This window comes from Bubalus kerabau, chromosome 17, assembly GCF_029407905.1.
Source record: "Bubalus kerabau isolate K-KA32 ecotype Philippines breed swamp buffalo chromosome 17, PCC_UOA_SB_1v2, whole genome shotgun sequence".
In the NCBI taxonomy this organism is placed as follows: Eukaryota; Metazoa; Chordata; class Mammalia; order Artiodactyla; family Bovidae; genus Bubalus; species Bubalus kerabau.
The window spans coordinates 50,831,752-50,854,268 of NC_073640.1; the positions used below are offsets into that span (position 1 = coordinate 50,831,752).

A 22,517-nucleotide genomic window follows, 5' to 3' on the forward strand; every position below is an offset into this window, starting at 1 on the left:
CATGTCCGACTCTGTGCGACCCCATAGACGGCAGCCCACCAGGCTCCCCCGTCCCTGGGATTCTCCAGGCAAGAACACTGGAGTGGGTTGCCATTTCCTTCTCCAATACATGAAAGTGAAAAGTGAAAGTGAAGTTGCTCAGTCGTGGCTGACTCTTTGTGACCCCATGGAGTGCAACCTACCAGGCTCCTCGGTCCATGGGATTTTCCAGGCGAGAGTACTGGAGTGGGTTGCCATTGCCTTCTCTGAAAGAGGAGCTTCTGATATCCTACTAAAAGTATTTCTGAATCAGTATACTGATTAGCTGGGTATAATTACTTTGCAAAAATTCAGTGAGAGCGTATTATGATTTCTGTTTTTTGGATCTATTTCAAAAGGTTTTCTTTAAAAGGATATAATAAAAAGATGTTAAAAGGCAACAATGATTTAAATACTGTAGATAATTTGTGAGCAGAGACAAATAAGTGAATGTCACAAAAGATACTCTGATGAAATCTGAGTATCTTTCTGCCTCTTTCCGTCTCTCATCCCTCTGTCCCTTCCTCCTTCCCTTCCTCTTTCTTTCCTTTCTCTCTCTCTCCCCACCATCTTCCCTTCCTTCCCTTACTCTTTCCTTTTCCTTCTCTCTCTCCCTCTCTATCTTCCCTATTCAAGAAAGCAATGTAAAACTAATGTAGTTTTGTAAAAATTACTGGGAAAAAGATTTAACACCTCATTAAGGCAAATAAGTTATAAATGATAGAAAAAATTAACTTATTAGCTAGTCATAACAGTAGTAAATAAGTAGGTAACTACAAAGGCATGATAGCTGTTATTAAGATGGTGATCTCATAGAATTTACTTGCAAATTAAAAATCAATGATTTAAAGGAAAATAATAGTCAAAATAAACACTGAAGGCCCAAACATTGGTAAGAAAAATGAGAAAGTATATACAGCACAAAAGCCCATACAAACTGGTATAAGAAACATTAAACAAAGGAAAAAGTAAGAGAATAAAGGAAGTGAGCAGACAATGCACAAAATAAAAATATAAACACACTGAGGGCAAAATGTCCATATTCACTCATTTAAAAGAAAAAAAAGTAGAAGTTACAATACTCGCACCATAGGGCGTGCCATAGCACAGGCAGCTGTGACAGGCGCACCATAGCGCGGCCGAGAGGAGCCACCCCACGTCCGAGGTCAGGGGCGGCGGCCGGGAGGAGCTACCCCACGCCCCCACGGCCAGGAGGAGCAACCCACGCCCGAGGCCAGGGGCGGTGACAGAGGAGTTACCCCGCGTCTGAGGTCAGTCGGGAGGAGATACCCCACGCCCCAAGCCCGAGGCCAGGGGCAACAGGCGGGAGAAGCTACCCCACGCCCCAAAGCCCGAGGCCAAGGGCGGTGGCGGCGAGGAGCAACCCCACATCCAAGGAGCCGTGGCTGCGCGGGCACAGGAGGGCCTGGAGGAGCTATCCCACATTGAAGGTCAGGAAGGGCGGCGGTGAGGAGATACCCCTCGTCCAAGGTAAGGAGCAATGGCTGTGCTTTGCTGGAGCAGCCGTGAAGAGATACCCCACGCCCAAGGTAAGAGAAACCCAAGTAAGATGGTAGGTGTTGCAAGAGGGCATCAGAGGGCAAACACACTGAAACCATACTCACAGAAAACTAGTCAATCTAATCACACTAGGACCACAGCCTTGTCTAACTCAATGAAACTAAGCCATGCCCATGGGGCAACCCAAGATGGGCGGGTCATGGTGGAGAGATTTGAAAGAATGTGGTCCACTGGAGAAGGGAATGGCAAGCCACTTCAGTATTCTTGCCTTGAGAACCCCATGAACAGTATGAAAAGGCAAAATGATAGGATACTGAAAGAGAAACTCCCCAGGTCAGTAGGTGCCCAATATGCTACTGGAGATCAGTGGAGAAATAACTCCAGAAAGAATGAAGGGATGGAGCCAAAGCAAAAACAATACCCAGCTGTGGATGTGACTGGTGATAGAAGCAAGGTCCGATGCTGTAAAGAGCAATATTGCATAGGAACCTGGAATGTCAGGTCCATGAATCAAGGCAAATTGGAAGTGGTCAAACGAGATGGCAAGAGTGAATGTCGACATTCTAGGAATCAGCGAACTGAAATGGACTGGAATGGGTGAATTTAACTCAGATGACCATTATATCTACTACTGTGGGCAGGAATCCCTCAGAAGAAATGGAGTGGCCATCATGGTCAACAAAAGAGTCCAAAATGCAGTACTTGGATGCAATCTCAAAAACGACAGAATGATCTCTGTTCATTTCCAAGGCAAACCATTCAATATCATAGTAATCCAAGTCTATGCCCCAACCAGTACCACTGAAGAAGCTGAAGTTGAACGGTTCTATGAAGGCCTACAAGACCTTTTAGAACTAACACCCAAAAAAGATGTCCTTTTCATTATAGGGGACTGGAATGCAAAAGTAGGAAGTCAAGAAACACCTGGAGTAACAGGCAAATTTGGCCTTGGAATACAGAATAAAGCAGGGCAAAGACTAATAGAGTTTTGCCAAGAAAATGCACTGGTCATAACAAATACCCTCTTCCAACAACACAAGAGAAGACTCTATACATGGACATCACCAGATGGTCAACACCGAAATCAGATTGATTATATTCTTTGCAGCCAAAGATGGAGAAGCTCTATACAGTCAGCAAAAACAAGACCAGGAGCTGACTGTGGCTCAGACCATGAACTCCTTATTGCCAAATTCAGACTTAAATTGAAGAAAGTAGGGAAAACCACTAGACCATTCAGGTATGACCTAAATCAAATCCCTTATGATTATACAGTTGAAGTGAGAAATAGATTTAAGGGCCTAGATCTGATAGATAGAGTGCCTGATGAACTATGGAATGAGGTTCATGACATTGTACAGGAGACAGGGATCAAGACCATCCCCATAGAAAAAAATGCCAAAAAGCAAAATGGCTGTCTGGGGAGGCCTTACAAATAGCTGTGAAAAGAAGAGCAGTGAAAAGCAAAGGAGAAAAGGAAAGATATAAACATCTGAATGCAGAGTTCCAAAGAACAGCAAGAAGAGATAAGAAAGCCTTCTTTGCTGGGAGCCGGCATATTGCATATTGAGTGAGGATCTGTAATAGCTCAACTGGAATTCTATCACTGCCGGGAGCCAGCGTGAGGCACTCCGCCCATGACAAAGGTCATGAGGAAGGAGGCTCGGCAAAGGCGGGAACCAGCCTCAGGAGTCCCCCTGGAAATTCTCGAGCATCTACCCCCAAAACCAGAGTCTGCCTACTTTCTGCTTTGTGCTTTCACCTACACCTCTGACTTTGCGGGGGGCTGTCTCCCACTACCTCTCTCTGAAAAAAGAGTTAGCTTACAGCTCCAGTTAATAATTCTTGGATGTGACAGTGTTTCAACCTACAAACTCCTTTGGAAATCCTCTAGCCTGCCTGAATGGGTTTTTCCGGCCACATGTGATTGTTCAGAGCCTCCCAACTGTGAGAGGCAGGAGATGTTCTAAACTGCCTAAACACAGATTCCTTTGAGTAGTTAAAAGATTGATTAGAAATTGTATTGGTGAAGGGTTTTTCACTTGTTGGGCCAATGTTTGCTGCTAAGTCTCCATACTCCTTACCTACTGTGTCCTTGGCAGTGTATTGATTGATATAATGGGTATATAGAAATGTAAAATGCAGCTTTGTCCAATGCTTTTTGGAAGGCTGGTGCCTGGCTTTGGAATAATCACCTTTAGAGAAAAATAAGTTTCTTAAAATGTTAACAGGCCTCCGGGCCAGAAGATGATGTCAATCACCTGAACTTTTGCATATGATAAGTTTGAAAGCCTGGCTTAGATTAGAACCAGGAACTGCTGTCCCTGCATGACTCCACCCCTTCCCCCATTATCCTCTATGCATACCTTAAGGTATAAAAACTACTTTGGAAAATAAAGTGTGGGCCTTGTTCACTGAAACTTGGTCTCCCCATGTCGCTCTCTCTTTCAACTTCTGGCTGAGTCTCCATCTGGAGCGCGGAACCCACCATGCTTGCTAATTATGCCTGGGCTTCTAAGATCCGACCGGGGAGGCCTCAGTGTCTCCTCTCCTTCGGGAGAACGGAAGGACGCCTGTGGCCTACGTAAGTGGTGCAAACTTCTTGTCTTGAAGTTTTATTGGTCTCCCGCGTAAACCAAGCTACTCAGCCTCTTTTCTCCACTGAATTTTCCTACTGAGCTATCCTCATTCTATTACTCTTTATATCTTTAATTAATATCTAATCGAAGCTATTGTATCCTTACCCTCGCCGACGCCGTCCCCGCTTCGAATACCCTGGATCAGCCGGGGCTGGACCCCGGCACTTCTTCATCGATCAATGCAAAGAAATAGAGGAAAACAACAGAATAGGAAAGACTAGAGATCTCTTCAAGAAAATTAGAGATACCAAAGGAACATTTCATGCAAAGATGAGCTCAATAAAGGACAGAAATGGTATGGACCTAACAGAAGCAGAAGATATTAAGAAGAGATGGCAAGAATACACAGAAGAACTGTACAAAAAAGATCTTCATGACCCAGATAATCATGATGGTGTGATCACTGACCTAGAGCCAGACATCCTGGACTGTGAAGTTAAGTGGGGCTTAGGAAGCATCACTATAAACAAAGCTAGTGGAGGTGATGGAATTCCAGTTGAGCTATTCCAAATCCTGAAAGATGATGCTGCGAAAGTGCTGCACTCAATATGCCAGCAACTTTGGAAAACTCAGCAGTGGCCACAGGACTGGAAAAGGTCAGTTTTCATTCCAATCCCAAAGAAAGGCAGTGCCAAAGAATGCTCAAACTACCGCACAATTGCACTCATCTCACACGCTAGTAAAGTAATGCTCAAAATTCTCCAAGCCGGGCTTCAGCAATATGTGAACCGTGAACTTCCTGATGTTCAAGCTGGTTTGAGAAAAGTCAGAGGAACCAGAGATCAAATTGCCAACATCCGCTGGATTGTGGAAAAAGCAAGAGAGTTCCAGAAAAGCATCTATTTCTGCTTTATTGACTATGCCAAAGTCTTTGACTGTGTGGATCACAATAAACTGTGGAAAATTCTTCAAGAGATGGGAATACCAGACCACCTGACCTGCCTCTTGAGAAATCTGTATGCAGTTCAGGAAGCAACAGTTAGAACTGGACATGGAACAATAGACTGGTTCCAAATAGGCAAAGGAGTTCGTCAAGGCTGTATATTGTCACCCTGCTTATTTAACTTATATGCAGAGTACATCATGAGAAACGCTGGACTGGAAGAAACACAAACTGAAATCAAGATTGCCAGGAGAAATATCAATAATCTCAGATACGCAGATGACGCCACCCTTATGGCAGAAAGTGAAGAGGAACTCAAAAGCCTCTTGATGAAAGTGAAAGAGGAGAGTGAAAAAGTTGGCTTAAGGCTCAACATTCAGAAAACGAAGATCATGGCATCCGGTCCCATCACTTTATGGGAAATAGATGGGGAAACAGTGGAAACAGTGTCAGACTTTATTTTTCTGGGCTCCAAAATCACTGCAGATGGTGACTGCAGCCATGAAATTAAAAGATGCTTACTCCTTGGAAGGAAAGTTATGACCAACCTAGATAGCATGTTCAAAAGCAGAGACATTACTTTGCCAACAAAGGTTCGTCTAGTCAAGGCTATGGTTTTTCCAGTGGTCATGTATGGATGTGAGAGTTGGACTGTGAAGAAGGCTGAGCGCCGAAGAATTGATGCTTTTGAACTGTGGTGTTGGAGAAGACTCTTGAGAGTCCCTTGGACTGCAAGGAGATCCAACCAGTCCATTCTGAAGGAGATCAGCCCTGGGATTTCTTTGGAGGGAATGATGCTAAAGCTGAAACTCCAGTACTTTGGCCACCTCATGCGAAGAGTTGACTCATTGGAAAAGACTCTGATGCTGGGACGCATTGGGGGCAGGAGGAGAAGGGGACAACAGAGGATGAGATGGCTGGATGGCATCACTGACTCGATGGACGTGAGTCTCAGTGAACTCCAGGAGTTGGTGATGGACAGGGAGGCCTGGTGTGCTGCAATTCATGGGTTCGCAAAAAGTCAGACACGACTGAGCAACTGATCTGATCTGACAGAATTTGAAAGTTTTAAAGAAGAAACAAAACATTCCCAGTGTGGATATAGTGAACCTGAGACTTTTTCTTAATTTATTTTTAAATTGAAGAATAGTTGCTCTACAGAATTTTGTTGTTTTATACCAAACATCAACATGAATCACCCATAGGTGTATATACGTCCCCTCCCTCTTGAACTTCCCTCCCACCTCCCTCCCCATCCCACCCCTCTAGGTTGATACAGAGCCCCTATTTGAGTTCCCTGAGACACACAGCAAATTCCCATTGGCTACCTATTTTACATATGGTAATATAAGTTTCCATGTTACTCTCTCCATACATCTCACCCTCTCCTCCCCTCTCCCCATGTCCATAAGTCTGTTCTCTATGTCTGTTTCTCTATTGCTGTCTTGCAAATAAATTCATCAGTACCATCTTTCTAGATTCTATAATGCTAATGCTAAGTCACTTCAGTTGTGTCCGACTCTGTGCGACCCCATAGACGGCAGCCCACCAGGCTCCCCCGTCCCTGGGATTCTCCAGGCAAGAACACTGGAGTGGGTTGCCATTTCCTTCTCTAATGCATGAAAGTGAAAAGTGAAAGGGAAGTCGCTCAGTCGTGTCTGACCCTCAGCGACCCCCTTGTACTGCAGCCTTCCAGGCTCCTCCGTCCATGGGATTTTCCAGGCAAGAGTACTGGAGTGGGGTGCCATTGCCTTCTCCGTCTAGATTCTATATATGTGCATTAGTATATGATATTTATCTTTCTCTTTCTGACTTACTTCACTCTGTATAATAGGCTCTAGGTTCATCCACCTCATTAGAACTGACTCAAATATGTGCCTTTTTATGGCTGAGTGTAATTTTCCATTGTGTATATGTTCCACGACTGCTTTATCCAATCATCTGTCAGTGGACATTTAGCTTGCTTCCATGTTCTAGCTATTGTAAACAGTGCTGCAATGAACATTGGGGTGCATGCGTCTTTTTCAGTGTGAGTTTCCTCAGGGTATATGTCTAAGAGTGGGATTGCTGGGTCATAACTGAGACATTTATATGGCTTCCCTGCCTGACATGACACATTAAGACTTCGGCATGCTGAATATTCACATCTAGGAGACTATAATACAGTTGACCCTTGAACATTGGGGTAACAGGGGCCAATACCACCCCTCTACTGAAAACCTGTGTATAACTTTACAGTTGGCCCTCCATACCTGCAGTTCCCCATCCACAGATTCAACCAACCTCAGATCATATAGTACTGTGCCTGTGTGCTAAGTCACTTTAGTCATGTCCAACTCTTTGTGTCCCTATGGACTGTAGCCTGCCAGGCTTTTCTGTCTATTGGATTCTCCAGGCAAGAATACTCGAGTAGTTTGCCATGCCCTCTTCCAGGGGATCTTTCTGACCCAGGGATCAAACCCACATCTCTTACACCTACACTGGCAGGTGGGCTCTTTACCATCAGCACCACCTGGGAAGCCCACAGTACTGTAGTACACATTTATTATTTGTTTAACCCATGTATAAATGGACCCATGCAGTTTAAACTCATGTTGTTCAAGGGTCAACTGTATAAACAACTGAACTGTAATCTTACAACTTCTGTAAAAAGTCAGCCATTATTTTTCCCAAATTCGTTTATGCCCGTTCTTTCCCCTTCAAGAAACTAAAAGACAGCCATTTCAGTCAATCAAAACTAGGTTCAGTGCTTTGCTAGTTCTGACTATAGATGCACACTGCATTGTTTCAGAGTAGACAGTGAGAAAATAGTAAAGATTGATGGGAAACATAAAAATTCATGAAGGACTCTGCACACAGATTGCTTTACAAGTATCTTTAGATTCTTGTTCTACTTTAAATAAATTGAAACTGGAAATTATAGCCTATGCACTATACATGTGATTTAATCTAGAAAAAATTGGCCCAGCACTGAAACAAAGGACAAACTAAACATCAAAAGACATATGCAAAATATTTAACTACTCAAAATAAACCAAATACTAGTTTGTAGTCTATTGAATCAAAGGGCTTTATTCTAGTAAATGATGCTAATGCAAAAGCAAAATATTAGCCCATCTTAGAGCAATGTAAAAGGAGAAATGTTATTTCCATTGGCAGGATAACAACTTTAATTAAAAAGAAAATAAGGAGCTAATTACCTGGTCATAAAGTTAATTTGTTTCCTGAGATGATGTCTTCAATAACTTTGCTGATACAAGATGATATGAATGTATAATATTTGTGACAGAAGCAGTTTTAGTCACATTAACACCAGGGTTAATGTATCCAGAGATCTGTAAATGCTAAAACCTTATAACCACAGAACTGTACTTCTGAAAGTCAAAACTGATTAAATACTAAATAATCCATACTGAATTCCAAATAATTTTCACATTCTGCTAATTTTATTGCTAATTTCATCAAAGAATCAGAAGCAATGGAAAGAAAAATGATATTCTCCCCTTTACCATGTTATCCAACCACTGAAGTTCATATTCTTATCATATGCATTGGTTTTCCTTCATAAATTGGCTCCTACTTCTACTCATTTGCTGAAAGTCACTGCTTACAGAAATCACCCTCTCTCTTGATGCCATCAGTTTTCCTCTTTGAAATCATTCTCTTCAGCCTTTACACAGGTCCTAATACCTCACATCTTAAGATACTTTTCCTGTACCCCATGTGTCTGCTTTTATGGAAAAATTCCTCTTAAGTGTTACATACATTTATTTTCACCACTGTCTCACTTTCTTTTCCTTTTATCTCCCACTAACTTTAAAAGAAACCAAAATTTTATTACAGAGTATTTCTAACATACACAAAAGTAGAAGAGTAATATTAAATGTACAAGTTATCTATGGACCAGCCTCAACAACATCAACCAAGCCCAATACTGACCTATGCAGACCCTTATCCACTCTCCTCACATTGTCTGAAGCAAGTCCCATAATATATTTTGTAATCACTTCAGGATTTATCTCTAAAAGGATTTAAAAAATAATTGTAATACCATTACCCAAACCTGAAAAAATGAACAGTAACTCTTTGTCATTGTTGTTGTTCAGTTGCTAAACTGTGTCCAACTCTTTGTGACCCAATGAACTATAGCACACCAGGCTTCCCTGTCCTTCACCATCTCCCGGAGTTTGCTGAAACTCATGTCAACCATCTCATGCTCTTCTGCCTCCTTCTCCTCCTGCCTCCAGTCTTTCCCAGCATCAGGGTCTTTTCCAATGAGTTGGGTCTTCGCCTCAGGTGGTCAAAGTACTGGAGCTTCAGCATCAGCCCTTCCAATGAATATGCAGGGTTGATTTCCTTTAGGATTGACTGGTTGGATCTCCCTGCTGTCCAAGGGACTCTCAATAGTCTTCCCCAGCACCACAGTTCAAAAGCATCAATTCTTCAGCCCTCAGCTTTCTTTATAGTCCAACTCTCACATCCATCCATAACTACTGGAAAAACAATAGCTTTGACTAGACAGACCTTTGTTGGCAAAGTAATGTCTCTATTTTCTAATATGCTGTCTAGGTTGGTCATAGCTTTCCTTCCAAGGAGCAAGCATCTTTTAATTTCATGGCTGCAGTTACAATCATCAGTGATTTTGGAGCTCAAGAAAATAAAAGTCTGTCACTGTTTCCATTGTTTCCCCATCTATTTGCTGTGACATGATGGGATTGGATCTTAGTTTTCTTAAACATTGAGTTTTAGGCCAGTTTTTTCACTCTCGTCTTTTACCTTCATCAAGAGGCTCTTTAGTTCCTCTTCACTTTGACCCTGTAGCATTTTTCATATTCTGACTGTATTCCCAAGATGGAGTAGAACATGTTCCTCTATCTTCCTCTAATAAATTAGTGGTTGGCTAATTCAGAAGCTCCATCAGACTTAGGCCCACTTCATAGGTGATACTGTATTCTTTCATTTGAAGAAATACAATCTGACTGTCTCTATTTCTGTGATGTTATCAGCAGTGATGTTCAGTGTCTAGATCCAATAGCTTACTAGAGGTTCCAAACTGGTAATATTCTAAGTCTACAATCCTTCATTTATTCACTGAATACTTTAAGAAAAACATGGGCTTCCCCCGTGGCTCAGCTGGGTAAAGAATCTGCCTGCCAATCCAGGAGACATGAGTTTGACCCCTGGTTTCAGAAAATCCCACACGCCACAGAGCAACTAAGCCTGTGTGCCGCAATCACTGAGCCTGTGCTCTAGAGCCCATAAGCCACAACTACTAAAGCCCGCTTGCTTAGAGTCCGTGCTCTGCAACAAGAGAAGCCAGGTCAATGAGAAGCCCATGCACTGCAATGAAGAGTAGTTCCCACTCACTGCAACTAAAGAAAACCCGCATGCAGCAATAAAGACCCAGCATAGCCAATAAATAAATAAATCTTAAGTAAGTATATTTTATGTGGTTGTAATACATTTCAGTTATGTATATAGATGCTTAAATGATTCCATCTTTTACAGGTTAAAGAGCCTCTGCCAACTGGTTCCTCTTCCTTGATTACCCTATCTAAATTACCCAATTAACCCATCATAATTCCCCATATTCTTACTTCCTCACCCTTCTTAACAATATTTAATCACTTCATGTAAACACCATGAAAAGAAGGCAATGAAGAAATATGTACCTAAGAGGCAAAATACAAAAGATGATCTAAGTAGAAATTAGATGCAAAATACAAGTAAAATGGTGGTCACTGGGGAAGAAAGCTTTCCCCCATTGAAATGAGAAGGAAACAGGACAGTGTAAAAAGAAGAAATAAGTGGAAGTAGAGATGAAATTTCTTTGGTTGTCCATGCTGGGATCTAAGTTTTCTTCTCAGGTGTCAGGTCTCTCCTTCATAATCAACAACTAAGGAGTGTGTTTCTTCCCAACCTGCAGGGATATGCTGTACCACAGCAGCTTACCCTCCCCTGATAAGCACTTACTCACCTAGTCTCCATCTTCTTTTCTCATCCCTCACAACCATCCAGGGTTCTTTCCCTTGCTCTAACAGAGTAATTACATCTGGCTTAGAAATGGAACATCCTCCTTGAAAAAAAACAATAGAACATAATAAAGAAAGTATAAAATTGACCAAGGCTTCAGAACAAAGAAGAGTAATTGGACTGAAAAACATTCATATTAGAGTTACTTGAGGATCACCAGAACAGAGAGGTAGGATGTTGTCTTATTATAATTGCCAACTGATACAGGCTTTGTCTCTAAAAGTAATCATTGAGAGCACTGGCTTCAAATCCTGCCTCTGTCACCTGAGTCACTTATAGGCTCAGTTTTTTCAGTTGGAAAAGTAATAATATATACTCATAAGTAAATAATAATATATTAAATAATATATTAAAATATATAAAATAATAATGTATACCCTGGAGAAGGAAATGGCAACCCACTCCAGTATTGCCTAGAGAATCCTGTGGACAGAGGCACCTAGTGGGCTGCTGTCCATAGGGTCGCACAGAGTCGGACATGACTGAAGCAACTTAGCATGCATGCATGCATTGGAGAAGGAAATGGCAACCCACTCCAGTATTCTTGCCTGGAGAATCCCAGGGACAGAGGAGCCTGGTGGGCTGTTGTCTATGGAGTCACACAGAGTTGGACACAACTGAAGTAACTTAGCGGCAGCAATGTTTTTTTTTTGTGAGGTGTCACTTAAGTGCCTAGATGAGTGCCTAGTACATACTAAGCACTATACATGTTCATTAGGTACTATTTTTGCTTTTATTTAAATATTTTGCTAGGAGGAAAACAATTTGTTTCTTGCCAATATATTCATCCAATGTCAAATGCAAAGTTCATATATTTTAAACTATTAATCGTAAAAGTTAATGTTTAAATCAATTAAAAAGATAATATGTTTGTTGTAGTAAATTGAATGTGTCCACTTGAATTTCAACAAACTATTGATTTAACCCAGTATCATATACACTGTGTCAACTTTTTCAATAGGTATGTACAGCCAGACACCTCTGTCTTCCTACTCACACTGCAGGTAAGTTAATAGATAATGGACCATCTACAACAATATGAAGACAGACTTCTTTGAAAATGGTTTTGCTCTGAGTGTCTAAGAATTTATATCCAACTGTCATTAAAAAGAAGCAATTATATAAAAGAAAAGGCAAAGGAAAATGTAAAGGTCAATGATTTATGGGGGAAGCTAACGGTGCTATTTAATAGTTTAACAGCTGAAGACACCTATTCTCAAACTACAAAGCAGATAGTTGACTAGTTTTTAGACAGCCAGCCCTGAAATTCAGTCATGTGAATTTCTACATTATTTGACACAGATGGCTGGATGGCATCACCGACTCGATGGACATGAGTTTGAGTGAACTCCAGGAGTTGGTGATGGACAGGGAGGCCTGGCGTGCTGCGATGCATGGGGTCGCAAAGAGTCGGACACGACTAAGCTACTGAACTGAACTGAAACTTACCCAGTGACACCAAGTTGCTATAATTCTCTAATATCACATCTCTGTATAAATTCCTCTGATTTGAGTTCAGGCATTCCCACTCTTCCTGAGAAAAGTCCACAGTCACATCTCTGAACATCACCAAATCCTGAAATGACAAACCCATGCTTTATTTGTAAAATTACTTATTTCTGTATAGGGCCATAAGCCACATATTATCTCTATTTGCGTATCCTTCCCTTTCCCTTCTTTTTTAAAGTAATTCTTTCAGAAAGTAATTAACTCATAGCTTGTGCAAAAATAGGACATGAGTTGACTCTGGCTCACAAGCTGCACTTTGCCTACTACTGCTATAGACAAAGCTTCCTATATACTGTGGTATACCTAGTTTTACTTCCAGATATGCACAGGTAGTTAATCAGAGTTTCACTAAATGGTAGCAATATTTTCTTAGATCAGTCTCCCACAGCAAAAGAAATAAAAGCAAAAATAAACAAATGGGACCTAATCAAACTTGAAAGCTTTTGCACAGTACAGGAAACCATCAATCTTCTATTGATGGGCACAAAAGAAAACAAAATGAAAAGACAGCCTACTGAATGGGAGAAAATATTTGCAAATGATGTGACCAACAAGGGGTCAATATGCTAAAAATACCAAGAACTCATACAACTCAATACCAAAAAAAAAATAAAAATAAAAAAAATGGGCAGAAGACCTAAAAAGATATTTTTCCAAAGAAGACATTCACATGGCCAGGAGACACATGAAAAGATGCTCAACATCACTGATTATCAGAGAAATGCAAATCAAAATCACAAGGTATTGCTTCACACCAGGGACAATGGTTATCACTTAAAGTCTACAAGTAATAAATGTGGAGAGGGTGTGGAGAAAAGGGAATCTTTTGTTGGTGGAAATGTAAATTGGTGCAGCCACTATGGAGAACAGTATAGAAGTTCCTTAAAAAACTAAAAATAGAGCTACCATATGATCCAGTAATCCCACTTCTGGGTATATATTGAGAAAATAAAATTGGGTCTGGAAAAAATTCTTTAATTTTATGCAAACTCTACTTTTTAAAACAGAGATCCAATTTCATCACTGTATGTATTATTAGCATTTTCCCTTATTACAACAAACCTTTTATTGAATATTTTAAACTTACTACAAAATAGTCCATTTTATAGATATGTTGGCCTTAATGATTACATTTAGATATTTCTATACTTTTAAATATGCTAAGTTATATTTACAATTTAAGTTATACAAAATTTCTAAAGCTGCAATGTCTAACATGCTATCTTAGACACATGTGGTTACTGAGCATTTGAACTGTAGCTAGTACAAATTTAGATGTGCTATAAAATACACACCAGATAGTGAAGACTTTACAAAAAAAAAGATTGCAATATATCTCAATAATTCTTATTTTGGTTACACTTTGAAATGATAATATTTTGCTATATTGGGTTAAATAAAACACTAAAATTACTTGTGCATTTCATTTTTACTTTTTAAAATGTGACACTAAAATGTTTAAGATTATGTGCCTTGCATATTATTCTACACTTTTTATGAGACTGACATGAGACCTACTGTGCTAAGAAGGCACTAATTTTATATTTTTAATATTGGATACTGCAGCTCTAAAGTGTTCTCCAGTCCTGAGTTTCTCGTATCAGTTGTCTCCCTCAAGGGACTTCATTTCTGCTTTATCGCTGCTCTAGACAAAGACTGAACACACAGGAGACTGAATAATTTGGTCAATTCACACATGGACATGGATGGACAAGAGAGGGGCACACAGGAAGGGCCAGGCTGTCTGGCTCCATCCTTCACTAGAATGGGAACATCTAGGAAGAAGCTGTTGGATGGGGATCTGTTTGGAAGTTTCAGGACAACTAATGAGAATGTTCACATAACCTGAAAAAAATTACAGCATTCCAAATAGAGAAAAATACCAACTTACATGAGCCATGATTTCAGAGTTGCAAGAAAATGGTTAGTTTTTCTCAAGGGTCATTTACTGAAGAAGCAGAGTCCACAGACAGAAGCCAAAAACTGGAGGAAGAGTATGAAGCCATAAGAACAAAATCCCAGAGCCCCCAACTTTTAAAAACTCACATGACTTCTCCATTCCTACATGCAACACCCCTCCATCACCCCTCCCAACACACAGACAAGTTATGAAAGGTAAGAGCTAATTTAGACAAATACATGCCCTCCCCAAAACAACAGGAAAATCACTGCACAAGGATAGACATGGAGAAGATTCTCCAGAAGAGAAGGACATTTCCAGCTGTTTTGGCAGGAGAGATTCCGGGCAGTCCTCCACCTCAGTGAGGCTGATCTGGACTCAAGAATAGGCTACCCAGACCTGTCCTGAGCAGAGATCCATCTCCCCTCATTCCCAGTTTTCCCAGCTAAGAAGTGGCTACACCATCTAAACCAGAATATTCTTCTCAGACTCAGGAATCTGGCTTGCCTACCCAACCCTGAAGACAGAAAATATTATAGAGAAGAATTTTCCGAACTATGCCACACACTGGAATCACCAGCAAATATTTTTTTCTTTAAGAGAACTTAGTGTATTTTTTTTTTAACATTTTATTTATTTGACTGCACCAGGTCTTAGCTGTAGCATCTGGGATATTTGATCTTCATTGCAAGCATGCAGGATTCTTTAGTTACAGCATGCAAACTCTGAGTTGTGGCATGTGGGATCTTCTATTATAGTTCCCTGATCAGGGACTGAACCCGGGGCCCCTACATTGGGGCCACAGTCTTAGCCACACTGGACCACCATGGAAGTCCATTAGCAGACCTTTAAAATATACTGATGCCTCCCATGTCCCAAACATTCTGATTCAATTAGCAGAGAGAGTTGTGACTCGGGAATCAAAATGGGTGATCATAATGGGCAGGTTTAGTAATCAAACTTTGTATGCATCAGAATCATCTGAAAGGCTTATTAAAATACAGTTTGCAGGGCCCCGTTCCTCAAGTTTGGCATTTACTGGAGCTAGGGTTGGGCTTGAGAAATTGCATTTTGAAAACATTTCCACGTTGATACTGATGCTGCTGGTCCAAATGCCACAATTTGAGAACCACTTGCACAGACCATGCCTAGCAGTCTTTATAATGGCAAAACTGTACTTGCATACTGGGATCTCTTCTTCAAGGCTGAACTATCTTTCCCAGAATCCTCAGAGCTCACTGTTCACCACCTTCCTATTAGGAATCATCAATACTGTCTACATGATCTCATTTACCGATCCTACTCTCTTGGTACCCAGGCTGGGGAAAAGTTAATTTGTAAAACCTGAGTATGGATAATGAAATAACCCACTAGTTAAAACTCAGTAGTAACTAAGGAGTTGCATTTAAAGGAACTGGATTAGCAGATTTTAAAAACTGATAATACTTATCACTAAGACTGGAGAAATGGACACTTGTGTTATGGTGTAAAAAGAATGAAATGATACATGGAAAATGATTATAATGAGACCAAAAAAGTCAAAATGGACTTGGAATAAGATTTTATTGTGTTACCTCGCCTTGATTGTATCCCACGTGATCTTTATTTTGTTCTTCCCAGGAGTCTCTCAATTTTTTAATCAAGAAATTTTTAATCTGTAAAAAAAAAAAAGAAAAGAAAACTTCAATTTGTATCACTTGTACCTGGACATAAATTTAAAACAGCTCTACAAGGGATATCACAAAAAGCCCCAACAATTCCATCCCTGCTACCCTTTCCCCTATCTTCCAAATCTAGAGGCAACAATTTTCACCTCTTTTAGCTATTTCTTTTGTTATATAAATACCATATATTCAAATCATATGCTAATATTACTACTTCAGCTATATTTTATCTACCCATCTCCCACTTCATGTGTGCATAATTGCATCTCCCTATCCTTCCAATATGCTCTTATTTCCCAGTGTGGTTTTGTTCTATTAAAGGGTACACAGATATTCAGTTTCCATGACTGCTGCTGCTGCTGCTGCTAAGTCGCTTCAGTCGTGTCTGGCTCTGTGCGACCCCAGAGACGGAAGCCCACCAGGCTCCCCTGTCCTTGGGATTCTCCAGGCAAGAACACTGGAGTGGGTTGCCATTTCCTTCTCCAATGCATGAAAGTGAAAAGTGAAAGTGAAGTTGCTTAGTCGTGTCTGACTCTAGCGACCTCATGGACTACAGCCTACCAGGCTCCTCCGTCCATGGGATTTTCCAGGCAAGAGTGCTGGAGTGGGGTGCCATTGCCTTCTCCAGTTTCTATGACTATGACCATTTAAATACCATTACGAACTGAACTATATAGTATAGTCAGATTATTTTGCCTTTCTTCTCTGAGTTTAAAATGATTTTGTTTTTTGTAAGATTCATTTTCTAGGTAATTATCATTAATTTATTTCTCAAACTTTCACTCAAATGAAGGATCAGGAGGATGAAGCATCTGGCATAAAATAACAGAACTGTCCACTTCATACTCTAACAATCCTTCAGAAATAAAGCCAAATACTTCAGAGTTATCACTTGTATCCCTAGTTGGCAGAAGTCAATGCTATATTCCTCAACATTCCTACCTCTGAAATCCCACATGACCTTGAAGTGAAACGTTGGTTAAGTAATAGGACCTAGAAAGCCTGCTGAAGGAATTGTTCAGGCAGTTTTGAACATCACTCCCCAAAAACTTATTTCTTAAACACTTGAGAAAACATCCACAAACAGAATAATAAAGTAATCATTAAATGCTGAGTTTTCAAAAACTTAAGGAATGGAAAATATCCAAGACACACTGAAAGAAAAAAAAAAAAAAACCAGTTTAAAAAATATATATATAAAATCCATAAAAATGTTACAAAATCCATGACAATACTGAATTCCTTTTTTATTAATTTTTTTCCTCTTTTTTTTTTTAAATAATGAGTTTCTTTTTTTATAATTGTATTTATTTATTTTTGGCTGTGCTGGGTCATATTTATTTATTTTTGGCTGTGCTGGGTCATCATTGCTGTGAGCAGGGACTACTCTCTTGTTGCAGAGCACAGGCTCTAGGGCACACGGGCTTCAGTAGTTGTGGCATATGGGCTCAGTAGTTGTGGCTCCCCAGCTCTAGAGCACAGGCTTAATAGTTGTATATGGGGTAAGTTGCCCCACAGCATGTGAGATTTTCCTGGATCAGGGATCGAACCAATGTCTCCTGCACTGGCAGGCAGACTCCTTACCACTGAGCCCCCAGGGAAGACCCCTGAATTCCTACCTTAAACGAAGAATTAGAGGTCTTGCTTTCCTTTAAATTTTCAATTAATGTTATCTTATTCAGAAATAAAACTGAATAAGCACATACAAATACGTATACAAATATACAAAACCACAAATGCTTGTAAAAATATTTTTGGGAACATATGCTCTAAATATGAATAGTGATTATTTCTGGATGTTGGGAATATGTCTGTGTATGCTTAGTCAAGTCCAATTCTTTGTGACCCTATTGACTATACTGTACCAGGCTCCTCTGTCTGTGGGATTTTTTCCAGGCAAAAATACAGGAGTGGGTTGCCATTTCCTCTTCCAGGGGATCTTCCCAACTCAGGGATGGAACCTGCGTATCCTGCAAGTCTCCTGAATTGCAGGTGGATTCTTTACCACTGGGAAGCCCTGCTGAGGACTATAATTTTTATTTTCTTCTTCAAGTTTCCTTAGTTACTAAATATTTCATAAGCTTGCATTAAGTACATTATCTGAAATGTTTAAAAAGCTATTCCCATTAAAAATAATTTTTTAATGATTTGGGTAGACAGGTAGTCATTAAGAAAACTGTGATTACATAGGCCTGCATAAGTGGTAACAACAGGGAAATCAATGTCACTGAAAAAATAATTCTTACCAGTTCTCGAATACTGTATTCCATTAACAACCAGAAACCCTTCTGTGAAGGATCACAATGCTGATTCACAACATTTCCAAAAATCAAGAGACAGTATGCACAGCAGGCAGAAAAAAAATGCTTATTTCATAGCAAATGCTCAGTCATTTGAGTTGACTCCTCCTGAATAACCAATTACTAAATTTTGCAAAACATCTTATTATTCCTTACCTTAGTGTTCAAGATACATAGGTAACAACAATTTCTTAAAAATTTTTATTCAGAACAATACATACTTCCCAATATTACATTATATGGTTTTTTCTTATGACTTTATAATGTTTATTATCCCATAACATTCCATCATATGGATGAAGTGTGAATTACTTAACATTTCCACATTGTTAGACACAAGTTTTTTAAGATTATCCTCAAAATTGTTCCTATTTATTCCAGACTTTGATTCTAGACCAGTGAAAATCAATCTTGTTGGGTCTTATACAACTCTGATATCATGAAATTATAAGTAAGTAGATTCCCCTCCCAAATTAACCACTGAAAAATATTTACTATATATATATATATATATATATCTTTGATTTTTTCCTTGTCCTGAAAACCCATAAACAGAAAAAGACTTCATGTTAAGAATCCCTATTCTGGTCCATTTGCTGTTGATTTTTCTGCTTGCATTCATCATAAGTAACTTCACATTTTCATTATCCTTGGAAATAAAGAAAGTTGATACGAAGTGATTAAGAATCATCACTAACAGTAACCGCTAATATAATTAAGCAGTATTCTACTATGCTAGGTAATGTTTTAAGAGCTTCAACAGATATTAATTCAGATCAGATCAAATCAGATCAGTCGCTCAGTCGTGTCCAACTCTTTGCGACCCCATGAATCGCAGCAAGCCAGGCCTCCCTGTCCATCACCAACTCCCGGAGTTCACTGAGACTCACGTCCATCGAGTCAGTGATGCCATCCAGCCATCTCATCCTTTGTTGTCCCCTTCTCCTCTTGCCCCCAATCCCTCCCAGCATCAAGAGTCTTTTCCAATGAGTCAACCTTTCGCATGAGGTGGCCAAAGTACTGGAGTTTCAGCTTTAGCATCATTCCTTCCAAAGAAATCCCAGGGCTGATCTCCTTCAATATTAATTCAGGTAACCTTCAAAACAACCCTGTGAGGCATATACTATTGTAATTCCGATTTTACATATGAAGAAACTGCAACACAGTTTTCTTTCGACTGCCCAAACTCACTTAGATTTAAGTGATGGTCAGGATTAAAATCCTCTTAATCTAGGTTCAAAATTCTTAACCACTGCATACATCTCTCCTCCTCTATCCCAAAAAAGTGAAAGTGTTAGTCGCTCAGTCCTGATTTTTTTCCACCCACGGACTGTATTCTGCCAGGTTCCTCTGTCCATGGAATTCTCCAGGCAAGAATACTGCAGTGGGTAGCCATTCCCTTCCCCAGGGAATCTCCCCAAGACATACCTAAAACAAACTCATGCTACAAAATTTCAGTTATAAGATAATAAGCTCTGAAGACCTAATGCACAACATGGTTACTATAGCTAATAATAGTGTATTACATACTGGAAGTTTGCCAAGAGTGTATCTTAAGTACTCTTGTCACATACACAAAATAGTTAATCTTGAGAGGTAATGGTTAATTAGTCGGTGTGGTATTCTGTTCCATAATGTTTACATATATCAAAACATTATGCTGTATACATTAAACAATTTTTCATTTGTCCAAAATAAATAAAACTCATGCTAACTAACTCTAACCACATCAGGCTGGTACCAAAAAGTTCCACTCATGGATTCCCTTTGGGAAAAAAAATCCCCACTCCTACTCTGGAATAATTAGAGCTGTCTAAACCCAACACAATCTAATAGACATGAAATTAAAAGACACTCCTTGGAAGAGAAGTTATGACCAACCTAGACAGCATATTAAAAAGGAGAGACATTACTTTGCCAACAAAGATCCGTCTAATCAAGGCTATGGTTTTTCCAGTGGTCATGTATGGATGTGAGAGTTGGACTATAAAGAAAGCTGAGCGCCAAAGAATTGATGCTTCTGAACTGTGGTGTTGGAGAAGACTCTTGAGAGTCCCTTGGACTGCAAAGAGATCCAACCAGTCCATCCTAAAGGAGATCAGTCCTGAATATTCATTGGAAGGACTGATGTTGAAGCTGAAATTCCAATACTTTGGCCACCTGATGCGAAGAGCTGACTCATTTGAAAAGACCCTGATGCTGGGAAAGATTGAGGGCAGGAGGAGAAGGGGACAACAGAGGATGGCATCACCGACTGGATGGACATGGGTTTGGGTGAACTCTGGGAGTTGGTGATGGACAGGGAGGCCTGGCAGTGCTGTGGTTCATGGGGTCTCAAAGAGTCAGACACACTGAGAGACTGAACTGAACTGATGCAAAAAGCTGACTCATTTGAAAAGACCCTGATGCTGGGAAAGATTGAAGGCAGGAGGAGAAGGGGATGACAGAGGCTGAGATGGTTGGTTGGCATCACTGATTCAATGGACATGAGTTTGAGTAAACTCCGGAAGTTGGTGATGGACAGGGAGGCCTGGCCTGCAGTCCATGGGGTTGCAAAGAGTCGGAAAGGACTGAGCAACTGAACTGAACTGAAACCCAACACTACTTAACAAATCACAGTTGAAAAGAAAACATAAACGGTAACTTCCAAAGGGCTACTTCCATCATTATAAACTCCTCACAGAGCAACTGGATTTATAGCACATGGTTAACTAAGGTGGCTCAGTGGTAAATAATCTGCCTGCTAAGGCAAGAGACATGAGTTCGATCCCTGGGTCGGGAAGATCCCCTGGCGTAGGAAATGGCAACCCACTTCACTATTCTTGCCTGGAAAATTCCAAAGACAGAGGAGCCTGGCAGGCTGCAGTCCATGAGGTCCTGCACAGTCTGAGCATAACTAACTGAAGAACTGCATTAAGTGGGCAACAGAAAGGGGAATGTATAAACTGGGTCCCCTGCCAGGACGTAGGTAAATCCTAAAGTCCAAATCAGCAAGTAGATTATTCTTACGCAGGACATTTCAAGAGAAGGAAATTTTAACAATCTCGTGTCACAAAAATCAAGTGCATTTCACGCAAACAAAGAAGCAGCAGAAACTCACAAAGAACGCGGCTTTTAGAGACGCAGCAGCGATTCGCTTCACTTCACAGGCCTCTGGAGACTGACAGGGTTCGGGAAGCAAACCGGGTTGATTACATCACAGGCGTTTCTGGACGCGGTCAACACCCACCGTCCACGCCCCCTTGACCGTCGCTACCCACCAGCTGCAAACACAATGGAAAGATAAAGACGGGAGAAGGTCCGCGGCTCTGGTTCGGCTGTAATTCAGACACCACAGCCACCCACGCTCGGGCGGCCACCGCGCCTTGCAGGGGACTTTCATTCAGAGGTTCCACCACCCGTTTCCCTCTCAGGCCTTTCCTCTACTGCCAGGCCTCGGTGGTCGAGGCGAGGAAGGCGACGGGCAGGACCGCCGGGAACAGGCCGGGGCGGCGCCCAGTTACTGCCGCACGAGCTTAACCCCGCGCCGCCCAGTCTCAGAACTGCAAAGCCCTCACTCCGGCCTGAGGCCCCCAAATCCAACCTCGATCTGGTCCGCAGAACCTGGCCCGTCTCGCGCTTGTTTTCTTCAGAAGAGCAGCGGCTACCACCGAGCCTGCCTTACCGCCCTAGGGCTGCGCCAGACTCGGGGGACCGCCCAGCGCTCAGGACCGCGGCGCCGGAATTCCGGAGAGTGCCTTCTTGGTCCCGACTGCGCAGGCGCGAAGGGGGTTGGGTGGGTGTTGGGGGGCCGTGCCCCGGTTCCTCGTGAAGCGCTCGGAAAGACTGCTGGGGCACGATGCCTGCGGGGTTTGGAAGAAGAGCGGGGTTCCCTCGTAGGCCAACTCCTCACCTGTAAAGGTGACCTTGTAAGTGACTCGTGCCCTCGAGCAGAATCCACCCCTGCTCCCCTGTTGGAATTGTAGTCCCCAAATCAGGGAAACTGTATATTCCAGCTTTTCTTATTCGGTTCTCGGCTCCGCAAAGAACTCTGACCCGGAGCTCCGCCCC

General features: G+C 41.2%; 1 protein-coding gene across 3 annotated transcripts in view; it reads right to left on the bottom strand.

Annotated features, from left to right (window-relative positions):
- LOC129631964 (zinc finger protein 345) overlaps positions 1-22,219 on the bottom strand; it is a 76,569-nt gene extending 54,350 nt beyond the window's left edge. The window contains exons 1-6 of one of the 3 annotated variants that reach the window (XM_055553335.1): positions 22,051-22,219; positions 21,568-21,730; positions 16,078-16,158; positions 14,495-14,586; positions 12,544-12,670; positions 11,039-11,137 (exon numbers count right to left, since the gene is read on the bottom strand). In XM_055553335.1, the coding sequence (XP_055409310.1) occupies positions 11,039-11,137; positions 12,544-12,670; positions 14,495-14,503 (235 nt within the window). In that variant the 5' untranslated portion in view covers positions 14,504-14,586; positions 16,078-16,158; positions 21,568-21,730; positions 22,051-22,219. Of the gene's footprint in view, positions 1-11,038; positions 11,138-12,543; positions 13,092-14,494; positions 14,587-15,973; positions 16,159-21,567; positions 21,731-22,050 lie in introns of those variants that run through there. The other 2 variants (XR_008704245.1, XM_055553338.1) reach the window with 2 other exon arrangements.
- Positions 22,220-22,517: the final 298 nt, after the last annotated feature.